Genomic DNA, 12,389 nt, shown 5'->3' on the forward strand with positions numbered 1-12,389 from the left:
GTGCTGTAGAAAATGCACTGACATCCTTATTTCTGTTCTGCTCCAGGGAAGCCCCTCCAGCTGCACCTACAGGCCTGTGATGTGAAGAGTAAAGAAGAGAAGTCAGGACCAGAGAACATGCTCACAGAATCCTCCACTGGAGACGGTACAATAGAAACCACTCTCAGTCAATGAGAAAACAACAATGAATGTTTTTGTTTGACTATGAGCTTGTGTGCCGTGTCTTCAAGTACGACTGAATGTTGTATGTTCCTCCAAAGGTTTTCTCACGGAGAGCGGCAGGAAGAAAGCCAGTGTGATCCTGTCTACAGAGGACCAGAGCAACTTCCAGGTCACTCAGATGAAGATCAAAGTGAGGCTCCTTTTGATTACCCCATTTCAGTAAGAATGCTGATGATAGAGCATTACTGTACACACCACCTCATCTTTTCTTTGTGTGATAAGGTGCGAAAAGGAGCCATCGGAGCAAAATGTGGCTTGGTGTTTGCGTACAAGGAGGGAGACCCTTTTGATGCAGAAAAGCATTTCAAGAGGTTCAAAAAATATGACTCGTGGGACTTCAAGGACTACAAAGACTTTGTACAGGACAAGTAAGGATCTCTTAGTTGTTGTTTCTGAGTTGGATTCCTTTGTATTTCAGTGCAGTATCCCTTTGTGCTAATGATCTCAGTATGTTGTCAATAGGAGCAGCAAGCTGTCATTATAGTTCCATGGTATTCACTGCACAGCTAGCAAGCAACATGAAACTCTCAGATCCTTGATTTGTGTCTCTGCAAAATTATTTCAAAATAAATTGGCAAATACAATACCCTAGCATATCACAAATAACACCTTGTCTAATACATTTGCAGGTTTTCCAATCCTTCTTATGTATATTTGGCCTATACTCTTTATGAGAATCTTAACAGAGAATAGTTCTGGCCCGAAAAAGGTCAGGTTGAAAGCCAAAAATTAAGTAAGAAAGCTCCACTATATGGTTGAGCATTCAGGAAGTCAAAACATGGGCATGAATAAATAAGCTCTCCAATGTGCTCTTTCACAGAACTGTATGAAACGGGCTTACCTATAGCGTGGACAAGCACTACAAATATGATCTTGTAGAATGCAGTGTAGTAACATGGCTGTGAATTGTGATTCGACCCAAATCTTAAATAAGATAATATAAGATAAGATAAATGTTCCTTTGACCTATATAAGAGGAGCAAAGTTGAGCATAGCAGATAACAGATCATACTGGGCAACTTGACAGCAGGGTAATAATGCAGCAGGTGATATGTTAACTATGTTGTAGGAGGATGGCTGGTGCATGAGGTAAAATATTACATATAGGAAAATGGAGCACTCCATTGAACTGTACAATCTAAAAAGTAAGTCAGCAACACTCACATAGTATAGTATAGTTAGTTTTTCTGTTATGGAAACCCCATCAGCATTTGTAGGGGGGTCTGTGTCAGCAGTGTATGTGAATGACGGCCCTTGCTGTCATCTGACCCTGCAGTGTGAGGATTCCAGCGCAGTCCGAGGATGAGCCCATTGGCTGGTTTGAGCTTGAGGATGACTGGAACGACGTGGAGATCAAGCTGCAGCAGTGTCGCATTGCAAAGGTACATGCTGCATCCACTTAAAATTGGTCAGTTACTCCATAACACTCTGTCATGTTTGTCATTTGCTGCTTTATGGTGCCAGCCCTAGTATTTAGTATTTTGGTTGCCATGATTATCAATTTGCCACACATTTTCTCATCTTATTCCGCTTGTCTACCCAGTTCCTGATGGTGAAGTTCCTGTGTGCCAGGCAGGACTCTGCTGAGCGCCTTGGGGTGCAGTCCCTCAGCTTCAGTGGCTACCTGTGGCCCGGGGCAGAGAGACTGGGAGACCTGGACGACCTCAGTCCAGAGGGAGAGGGCTCCGAGGGCGATGCTGTCACTGGCCTTAGTCTGCTAAACAAGACCCTATTCTTCATCCAGCAGCTTACACGAGACATGGTAACTAGTAATTGCTGCTTAAAGGCGCTGCTGTATGTGTAACATTTTAACATCAATAAATCAGTACTACATTAATTTTGAGACATTTGTATAATAAACATAAACAAGACCATGGTGAGACCATTGCATTACAAGATTGGCAGCCTCTGTCGGCCTCTACGCTTGCTTTACGGCACAAAACAGGAAGAGAGCGCTGTTCTTCCAACACAAATGGAGTTAAAGCTTTCAAAGTTTCTCACAATGGCAGATAGTGGAACACGTTTTTTTTTTCTTTTTTCTTTTTCGTTTTTTTTTTTTTTGTTCTTGTTGAAGACTGTTTTACAGTGGTCATCTCCATCTCTGCAGGATGTCTCCCAGTTCAAGCAGAAGTTTCTGCTGGACTTCAGTGGCCTCAGCCTGACGCTCTTCTGGAACTTCTACAGTAAACTCAGGGAGATGTGAGTAGCAATACTGTCAATGCTATTTTTGGTACCTATTACAGCCTCACTGCAGCCACTACTACGGCAGGAACTGCCTTTGGCCTGGCAAGTCTCTTAGTGGTCAGTGTGTGTGAAGCATTCAACACATTAAGGTCTCGCCTCTGATTGGACATGTGTCTGTGTATGTGCTCATTCTCAGCGAGGGAGAGGAGGTGATGAAGAGCAGAGTCCTGCTGCTCCAGCTGCTTCAGAACTGTTTCCCCATGCTGCCAAACCCACTGGAGCCCCAGGGCCCAGAGGAGAGCAGAGGGGCAGATGAGGGTGCCGCAGCAGCAGCTTGTCCATCCACATCCAGCAGTGCAGAGCCTCAGCCTGATGCTGCTCGGGCCGTCTGGGAGCTCTACACTCACCTCTGCCACAGTAAGAACTTTGCATTTCGCAAAGCTGGCAGGCTTACTTACAATGTAGATGTTAAAGGATAAGGCCAGAAACTATGTCTTTGTGAGCTGTATTTCAAGGTTTTTAGCTTACAATTGGAGCCAATGACTTCCGGGTTGACGGCTAAAAACGGCAAGTGGGAAGTCAGAAAGTAACGGGAGTAGAGCAAACGCATTGTTGATTTTGTTATTTTCATAGGATTTGTTGACAGTAAGCAATGCATTAAAAAACACCAGCCTTATCCTTTAAAGAGCTGCTTCAAAAGTAGTTCTTATGTTTTTGAAACATTTGCTGCAGGGGAGCACAATTTGGTTATCACTATCTCTCTGTGGAGACTACTTGCATTTTGGCAGCATGTAATGGAATTGGTTTCCAAGAATTGATGGAAATCTAGTTGATATTTGCGAGACTGAGTTTGGTTGTGTTGTTTCAGTTGTGGATGGTCCAGAGGCCGAGGCATTAGTGGAGAAAGCTTTGCGCAAGGAGGCAGTCAAGGCCATACTCAATGGAGCAGCTGTCTTCTTCCCTGATAAACACAGCAGGAGGGACAAACTCTTCCACATGATGGTGAGACAAGAAAATCCCAATGTCAGAGCATTTTATATTCTTTTTTTTTTTTTTTTTAATAAATGTTTCACAATATTTTTATTTTTTTGTTTCAGAAAAATATCACAGAAGAGGATCAGCCCGAGTCAGTGAAGGTGACCTTTGAATCACTTTGTAATTATTTCAGGTAAGCATACTTAGATGCATGCATGTTAACATACTCATAGGTATACACAACCAGGTCACTGTGTATTCACAGTAGTTGCTGTTGTTTCTCCCTGTAGCGACCAAGATCCAAGTGGCCTTCTCCTGCTCCCACCTAAAGGAGCTCCCTCAGACTTTGACATCAGCCCCATACTGTCTGTCATGGAGACCCTACAGCTGGTGGCAACTAGAGAAGTGAGGCCTCCTTCGTGTCCATAACAAATCCCTAACACAGCTGCTTCCTGTCCCGCTGATACACAAAGTGCAACAAACACCAAAATACAAAACCACACTACTGTTCTATTATTCCTACTACAGCACAATATTTCCCTTTGGCATCACTTTTAATAAGCAATGCAGATAAATGTGTATCCTGTGTTGATTTAATTTGCAGCACTGCATGGTAATGTTTTAGTACACTGTCTATGTTTAGTGGATGAGCTATCAATCAAGCATTTCTTGGTATATTGCACTGAATATAACATTATTCAATTGTATGTGGCCCATTACTCTGAAGTTTCAATTGATGTCAACAATTGTCAAGTAAAACATTATTTGGCCCCTTACTCTAAAGTTGCAATATAATTATTTACCATTTATGTATACCTTTAATTTATATTTAAATTATATTTAACAGCCCTCTCTCTGTTTCTTCCTGTCTTAGTCTCCAAATGAAGTGAAATGAAATGATGCTCACATTTCTCTATCTCTGTGTTCTCAGTGTGAGGTTATGATGGTGGATGAGAGTGGTGGAGCCAGTAGGACGGTGTTGCTGTCTCTGTTCTGGGCTCTGCAGGGCAGCCTGCTCTCCTGGTGCTACCTGCAGCTCAAAGGAGGAGCACCCTCCACGACTGCTATGGACCTGGCCAGGGACATCCTACTAAAATGTGAGTTGGAGACAACACCACATTACTGGCATTAATTATTGTATAATTGACCTGATCTGTATGCAGACTGTATTTATCATTAGGAAATACTGCAAGAGAACACAGTCTTGCGTAGATCAGTCAAGTCTGATGATTCAATATAAACACACACTGAGTGGAATTCATCCCAAGTAAATAGATGAGAGGGTATGTATTTGGAAAGAATATAAAGGGTTTACTTCCACCTGCTCTCCCTATAGATGTGGATCAGTTCCTGGGCAGCACCAAGACTATACTTAGTTCCCTGCTGGAGAGGTACAGTGGAGCTGAAATTACTGACAAACTGTGCAGCTCCATCCTGGCCACGGTCACCAGACAACTGGTAATGCACTCTTATGTTGTAATACTGAATTGCCTTCCTGCACCATAATTGACTTGACGATGCTGAGTGAATGCTATATTTGTTCCGGTCCTGCCAGATGATTTTCCTCCTGGAGCTGTGCTCCTTGGACATCCCTCACAGTGTGCTGCTGAAGAGCTTCTCTTCTCTGGTGGAGCTGCTCAAAAACCTGTCCAGTGATACGGGAGACATCTTTTCTAAGGTCTGTCTACTCTCTGGCCATGTTGTATGTTGTTGTGCTCCGGGATTTATGCAACTTCCCATGCCAGTGTATTAACATGAAAGGAGAGATGCATATGCTCAGCTATATTTTATGTGTGTAGGGTTGTGAAGGACTGTAATACCACTGTGAACGTTGTTTGCGCACCATGTCTCTGCCAGGTGGACCAGGAGAGCTGCCAGCAGCCCCAGCAGCCAGTGGTGCTGAGGACCTGGAACATGGAGTCGCCTCACCACTATGAGAACAGCCGCCATGAGACCACCATCTTCGCCTGCCCCGGGGCCACCTCCTTTGAGGTGGAGTTTGATGAACGCTGTGAGACAGAGAAGAGGTGATGGATGTAAAATCTTAGATATTTCGTTTTGGGTTTTTTTCCTCAATGAAGATTTTAGAATGACTCGTGCTCTGTGCTCTTGAATTTTCACAGATACGACTACTTAGAGTTCACTGATGCCAGAGGTGGGAAGGTCCGCTATGACATGAAGGTTGGGACAGAGAAATGGCCAAAGGTAGGATACGGGCAACCTTTGAATTATCTCTAATGGAAATACAAGAGAAGACTATATGAAACGCTACAGTCTGTTACTCCACTCATACAAGTCTGTCTCTTCTCTTGGCTCCCTCAGAAAGTAACATTTGACGCGGGTCCTCAGCTCCAGTTCCTCTTCCACTCTGATAGCAGTAATAATGAGTGGGGTTATAAATTCAGTGTGACAGCCCTCGGCCTGCCAGACATCACTGTTTCCTGGATGTCAGACCTGCAGCTGCTGGTGGCTCGCCTGATGGGCCGTCTGGCCTCCAGAACCGTGGCCCTCAAATCTCCTCATGGTGAGACTTCTCTATTAATCCATTTGTGTCAAACCAGTGGTTTCCAAACTGGGGTCTAGGGGCCCTCTGGGGTCTTTGAGGTGGTTCCACGGCTTCTCCAGCAAAATGAGGATAAATTAAATCTCACAGTTGGTTCATTCACTAGAAGTGAGCCCAGTGTGAGAATGTGCAAGAATGACTATTTTGATCAGAGGTTTCACTCTTTCCACTATTACTTTCCACCTAGAGACAGACAAGAAAAATCCCTTCAGGGTCCCTGAAGCAAAACCTTTATCAAATGGAAGTCTGTGGTAGGCATATCTCTCTGTGGGTCCTTGACAGAAAAAAAGTTTGGGAAACCCTGCGTTAGACAGTTGGACCTTTTCTCAACTTATACATTGAGGCTTATATCAACAAATCCTGCAGTGTTAAGAATTTGTTAAACCTGTTATATTGTTTAAAGCCCCCTGTTTAAAGCCCTGAAGAAGACCTACAGTGGTCGAAACATGTTGGCTTTTTTAATGATTTAGCCACTACAATAAAGGCTTTTTAAGATTTTTTTTTTTTTCCCCGTTTCCAAGAGCACCCGATACATTTTTGATCCCAGCTTGACAATATAGAGCAACCAGTTATTTCCTTTTTTCTGTTATATTGTTGTTTGGGTTTAATCATTAATCATTATAGACTGCTTCTGAGTTATATTTTACTCAGGCCCACAATGATAGATTGGTATGCTAATAGTGTGGGTTGCTGTCCATTCCAGAGATCCGCAGTGTAAAAGAGCTCCCACCAGGGAAAATGTCCCATGTTCAGTCTTCCCCTCTCTGGAAACCCATCCTCAGACACGGGGTGTGCGAAACAAGGAACGTGGCTCAAACTAACACACACGCAGACCAGGTATGGTCAAGCATGCTCAACCCAGTTATGTATGACTGGTATCTACTGGTATCTACTTATCTCACTGCTTAATATTCACCTCAGCTGCTCGGTAGTGCTCTGAATTAATGCTGTTTTTCTTTGAGGCAGATAAAGACATGGACTTATGATGAGTTTATGAGCTTCCTGGAGGACTTTGCCCACTGGAATCCTTCTCAGGAGCCAGCTGACAGCAGAACAGAGCTGATGAGGACCCTCATGCAGTCCTGTAGAAAACAGCCAGTGAGGAATGAGATAGCTGCCGGGTCAAAGGTCGACCAGGCTGTGAATGCCATCTGGGCAGCCATGGTGTACCACACACCAGCCCTAAACAACGCCCTAAAGCTCTACGGTAATGCATAATCATTGGCCAAAGGGCAAAAGCTATTGTATTTATGGATGGTATTTCCTGGAATTTGTTATGGTAATTCTGCATGGTTGATGAATTTGGGTGATTCACACAGGTAACACATGATTCCTCCCTTCTATTTTGTCTTTGTATGAGTAGTTAATCAGGGCTGCAAGTCGTGTCTGAGTGAAGACTTTGTGCAGGTGTACTCACTGGCAGAGGGCATCAGAACATGGATGGTGAGTGTTATTGGATGGACTCATCTATTTGGATATATCTATTTTACTTATCTGCTGCTGAATTATTATGCTGATAATGTATTTTTCTTTGTTGTCAGTTGGAGATGAAGCAGAGATACCTGGTTGGCAAAATGAATGTTCCTGATGAGAAGGAAGGGGGTCCCGATGAGGTTACTATGGAGACACTGGGTAAGGACTCCAGCTTAAGTGATGCCCAACCTCATCCTTTCTTTCCATGAACTCCGTTGTGTTGCTCACTGATGTTCTTTCTCTCTAGCTGACGTGTGCATAGAGAAGAGCCTGTTGCTGTTCAGATTTGCCCCTAGTGGAGCAGCGTGCCAGGACAGTGACTCCTCCAAGGCTGCAGAGGGCAGCAGTGCTCCACTCCTCCGCTCAGGTTCGATCTCAGAAAGTGACTTCCAGGCCAGCCCCTCGCCAGGACCCCAGGCCCAGGCCGTAGGGTCCGAGGTGGACAGTGAGGCCAGGGTTGCAGCTACAGGACAGAGCCAGTCCTCCAGTGCTCAGGCCCCAAACTCATCTTCCTCTGGGCCCAGCAGCCAAGGCCACAGGGGCTCCACAGAGAGCCTCTCCTCCCAGACTGGGGAGCCAGCGTCCCCCTCCACGTTCCCCCGCAAAGCCCCCTTCAGTCGTGGACGCCTACGCCTGCTCTCCTACCGTTCTATAGAAGAGCCCCGCATGGCCCCCTCTGTCAAGGAGCGCTACCCCATACTCAAACACATCCTCAACTTCATGCGAGACCAGGCTCTCACAACAGCAAGGTGACTGACCACCAGTCTTCTATTTGTTGGCACGGAGGCTTGTTTCAGGCTTGTTTGCATCCTGCATTTGCATAATTCCTGTTGTAGAGAGTTAAGTGATCTGATTCTTCTTCCTGCAGCATTCTGCAGACCTTGTCCCTGAACAAAGCCCAGGCTCTGAGTGTGTGCAAGGTCCTGGAGACGGTTCAACAGTGTTTACATTCCCTGGGAAAGCCGCACCTTTTCCAGGCCCCCTGCATTCTGTTCCTGCAGGAGTTGCTGGCATGCCAGAAAGACTTCACTGGGTATAGCCATAGATAATGTTTTAAATTCAAATGGAATTCTAGTCAATTTCAGGATTCATAATACATGTTATTCCTATGGTCTATGACAATTCAATAAATTTTCTTTCTCATTGTAGCATGAAAAATTAAATCTGTGAAGTCTGGAGTTGTTTCATAGTTGCTGAATAGGAGACTGAGATTTTGTGAACCTGCAGAATGTTTGAGTTTTTTATACTAAAATAGGTTTGCTCCTATAGTAGTGTTATCAATGCTTTTGTACTTTTCTTCAGAAAGTCCCTTTTGGTTATCTTTATCTTTTCCCTAATTGTCTATGGAGCAGCTCTAACCTCTAATCTTGAAGACATCACAGGTGCCCGTCTTAGGTCTCTTTGGAGAGAGTTGCTCATCTTGATAAATATCAATTTGACTGTCCTACACCATAGGAATACCACATTAAATTTTGAGGTAGAATGGGAATTTGCCTTGAAGCATAATCGCTCTGCATACGTTTGAATACGCTGACTTATAACGATGCAGTAATATTCCTGTTTGTTTCATTCAAGCTTTTCTTTTGCTTTGTCTTCCTCAGTTATTTCTCTCAGTTATCAGGCAGTGGGCAGGAGCTGAGGGAGGAGGTGAGGCGCTCCTACCACCAATTGGTGCTCATGCTGGTGGAGGCAGTACAAGGTTTCAGCAACCTCAATGAGAAGTAAGGCTTTAATCCTTCATACCCACCATGTTCCATTCACAACTAGATTCACTTAAATTAAAAAGTGATCGCAACAATATTCATGATTATTGTAACTCCTATGTATATATGTGTATGCAGTGTGTAAACTGTCCCTCATCACTGCTCCCCAGAGCCTTGCTCCCGGCCCTGTCTTGCGTGCAGACCTGCTTGTTGCACCTTCTAGATATGAGCTGGGAGGTACAGGACCTTCCTCTCTTCTTGAAGATCAAGCTTCCTGACCTCCTGCTCAGCATGTCCCAGGAGAACATCAGCGTTCATGACATCGCCATCAGGTAATATCAGACATATCAGAAAATAAGGCACCGCCTAGTGGACAGGAGGGGCTCTGCAGTTTGTTTTTCCTTATGCTTAACACCATTTTAGCATTTGGTCTGCTTGTTGGAATTTCTCATTAATGCATTGTAACGTCTCATTCTGTCTCATTCTAAGGCTAGCAAAAAAACAGAATTGATGTTCTTACTGAAAGTCAACACACTCAATTGATTTGTGCCTTATTAGTCCATTTTCAAAGCTCTCAAGCTCCATGTGATGCCAAACTTTAGAAATCCTTTTCAGGAGTCTAGATCTGCTATGCATCAAAAGCAGTTAAGAGGGTAAATAATAGAATATGCTTATCAACATCAGCACACAGGCTACAGAACATATCACAGATCATTGTTTTCAGTATTCATTTGACCATTAGATATTTAAATAAACTTCCTATACCTGTTACCCTTTGATATGATGATAAGATCTGAAAAAAATGAGCCAGACACTGGAGTTGCAGAGAAGAATGATAATTTCTCTGGTTTAAACTCATTTCCAGTCAATGGACAGAGGAGGATGAAATATCAGACTACAAGAAGAACCAGGACTGGATGGATGAGTGTGTGGACGGGATGTTTGAGAAGTGGTATGACAAGATCGACGAGGAGGGCTCCATGGAGGACAGGAGAAAGGTACAGCACCGGACAAAATGGACAGTGTATTCATTAGCGCAAAAAGGAAATTGTCTCTTGTAGGAGCTGACTGGAAAAAAAAAAATTGGCACTCAACTTTGTGCCTGACTGGCCCATGTTCAAGCGTGGCCCTCTTTTTTGTTCTTGTGCAACCCTACAATAGACTATATTGTCCTGCAGGTAAAACATATAGAGAAAACATTCTCTGCCATTTTAAAGAAAACTGATATCGGTGTAAATTATGTGGATATATCTACCATTTGTCATCAAGGCTATGCACGAAAGCATCACACACAAAAAAAACATTAAAGCACTTTGGAATACATGACTAGACGAAAACCCTAGCAGGACATCAGTAGCCCTGTAACTGGCCAGTCATGGTGATGTTTGTCATGTGATGGGAAAGGGAATAAACCTTTTACCCAAGCACGTTTTCTTTAAGTAACCTATTGATAAGTGAAGCAGACACGAAAAACGTCATAGCAACCAGCTTGCAGAAGCAGACCCGCCCTTTGCCATAAAAGGTTTTTTTGTTTTGGCAAAAATGCAAGCCTTACCTTGAAGTGTATAAGTATAAGTGCATGGGGGGTAAGCCTATGGTCTCATGCGCACATACACATACAGAAGTGGTAGACAGAGGCAGATTTGTCTACTGGCACAGCCAACCAATGCCATTGAACAAAAACAATAATAGTAAAAGCCATGTAGAAAACAGGTACATTATAGGAGTACTTTGAAGGGTCAATACATTATTTTGTTGGAATGATTAATTATTGAATTAATTAACCAAACTTTTTCTGCTGTAAAATGGGTCTCCTCGTTAAATGAGGCTGGGGTTTAGATATTTCACAGTAGACCAGTTTTGACCATAGTCCATTAAGTTTCTCTTTGAATCGTGATAGCTTATGGATCTTGTTTGGGACTGATCCACTGTGGTAGGGCTCATCAAGGCGGCTGTTACAGCGGCCAAAAAAGAGAAGTGGTCACTTCTGTTCTTTGCCACAGGGCCTTCTGCTGAAACTGTATTTAACCAGTGGGCTGGAGAACAGAGATCAGTAGGTTGCTCTCTCTGTATTGTTCTGGTTCCATTGACTCATGAGTTTACGGCTCACTTGGAATACTACCACTGCTCTAGCTAGCCTGTTCTACTACTGGTGCACTGAGGAATGGAGATATGGTGCAAGAGTGTCTTTGGTTTGCATTCAATATTTACTGTAGGAATATACCCTGCTATCCAAAATCCAAACAAAACCTTCTGACAGCACCTTTTGTATGGGATGTAAGTTTGATAAGTTGTCCTGGGTCAGTAAATATTTGAAGGCATTTAATTTGCTTAGAGGAGCCAGGATCTTCACAAAGTTGTACTGAGTTTGACAAATATTTACTAATGTCTTTTAACAACAGTTTCTAAATATTACGTAGTCACATCTATTTTAGCAAATGGTAAATGAATATGTGTTTGCAGGAGCAGGAAAGTCAGTTGATAATCAGGCTGTGTACATTAAATGAATTTTCTTGGTCCTGTCCTCAGATGCACATGTTCATAGCACGCTACTGTGACCTGCTGAATGTGGTGATCTCCTGTGACGGCTGTGAGAGGATGGCCCCCTGGCACCGCTACCGATGTCTGCAGTGCATGGACATGGACCTCTGCAAGACCTGCTTCCTCAGTGAGCTCACAGACTCCAGTATACTACATGAACAGACACACAGCAGGCACTGGTAGCCGAGAGGTTAGAGAGGCAGGCTTGTGACTAGAAGGGCTCCGGGTTCAAATCCCAGGACCGGTTGGGGAAAAGGATGAGTAACGCTCTCCCTTCCCTCAACAGCTACTGTCGAGATGCTCTTGCGCAAGGCACTTTACTACCAAGTCACTGCTCAATACTCAGTGCCCAAATAAATAAATAAATGTTAAAGTACCTGCTTGCTAAGCATCCTATCCTCATTATGACTTGTGGGTTATCTGATGACTGTAAAATCCAATGCAGAATGCACCGACTGCCATAGACAGCGCAAGTTAAAACGTGTTAGCTTTTGTGCAAAGTGTTTCTTTTTTCTAGAGCAGCAGTGACTCTGCTTGTCTTCTGTCACAACATGAAAGCTCTGTTCAAGAAACACCTCACATCACCCCCCCCCCCCCCCCCCCCACCCCCCCATTACCTTTCTCTTCCGCCTAAATCACATCCCCCTCCTCTATCTTCCTCCTCTTCTTGCGTCTAATCATACTCCTGTCTTGTTAAATAAAAATCTGAGAGCAATTCTCTGGAGGAT

At 43.8% G+C, this 12,389-nt stretch overlaps 1 protein-coding gene across 3 annotated transcripts in view; it reads left to right on the forward strand.

Annotated features, from left to right (window-relative positions):
* The window catches only part of zzef1 (zinc finger, ZZ-type with EF hand domain 1), a 35,063-nt gene that overhangs the window by 5,452 nt on the left and 17,222 nt on the right, over positions 1 to 12,389 (forward strand). For 2 of the 3 annotated variants that reach the window (XM_078286584.1, XM_078286586.1), the window contains exons 9-34: positions 47 to 145; positions 261 to 352; positions 445 to 590; positions 1,499 to 1,604; positions 1,766 to 1,984; positions 2,309 to 2,421; positions 2,603 to 2,823; positions 3,275 to 3,408; positions 3,504 to 3,574; positions 3,672 to 3,786; positions 4,313 to 4,478; positions 4,718 to 4,839; positions 4,937 to 5,059; positions 5,239 to 5,408; positions 5,505 to 5,586; positions 5,704 to 5,905; positions 6,648 to 6,781; positions 6,911 to 7,151; positions 7,308 to 7,387; positions 7,486 to 7,576; positions 7,665 to 8,166; positions 8,286 to 8,450; positions 9,019 to 9,138; positions 9,291 to 9,452; positions 9,986 to 10,118; positions 11,650 to 11,788. In XM_078286584.1, coding sequence (XP_078142710.1) covers positions 47 to 145; positions 261 to 352; positions 445 to 590; positions 1,499 to 1,604; positions 1,766 to 1,984; positions 2,309 to 2,421; positions 2,603 to 2,823; positions 3,275 to 3,408; positions 3,504 to 3,574; positions 3,672 to 3,786; positions 4,313 to 4,478; positions 4,718 to 4,839; positions 4,937 to 5,059; positions 5,239 to 5,408; positions 5,505 to 5,586; positions 5,704 to 5,905; positions 6,648 to 6,781; positions 6,911 to 7,151; positions 7,308 to 7,387; positions 7,486 to 7,576; positions 7,665 to 8,166; positions 8,286 to 8,450; positions 9,019 to 9,138; positions 9,291 to 9,452; positions 9,986 to 10,118; positions 11,650 to 11,788 — 3,948 coding nt within the window. The remainder of the gene's footprint in view (positions 1 to 46; positions 146 to 260; positions 353 to 444; positions 591 to 1,498; positions 1,605 to 1,765; positions 1,985 to 2,308; positions 2,422 to 2,602; positions 2,824 to 3,274; positions 3,409 to 3,503; positions 3,575 to 3,671; positions 3,787 to 4,312; positions 4,479 to 4,717; positions 4,840 to 4,936; positions 5,060 to 5,238; positions 5,409 to 5,504; positions 5,587 to 5,703; positions 5,906 to 6,647; positions 6,782 to 6,910; positions 7,152 to 7,307; positions 7,388 to 7,485; positions 7,577 to 7,664; positions 8,167 to 8,285; positions 8,451 to 9,018; positions 9,139 to 9,290; positions 9,453 to 9,985; positions 10,119 to 11,649; positions 11,789 to 12,389) is intronic. The other variant, XM_078286585.1, reaches the window with a different exon arrangement.

This window comes from Centroberyx gerrardi, chromosome 11 (genome assembly GCF_048128805.1).
Source record: "Centroberyx gerrardi isolate f3 chromosome 11, fCenGer3.hap1.cur.20231027, whole genome shotgun sequence".
Classification (NCBI taxonomy): Eukaryota; Metazoa; Chordata; class Actinopteri; order Beryciformes; family Berycidae; genus Centroberyx; species Centroberyx gerrardi.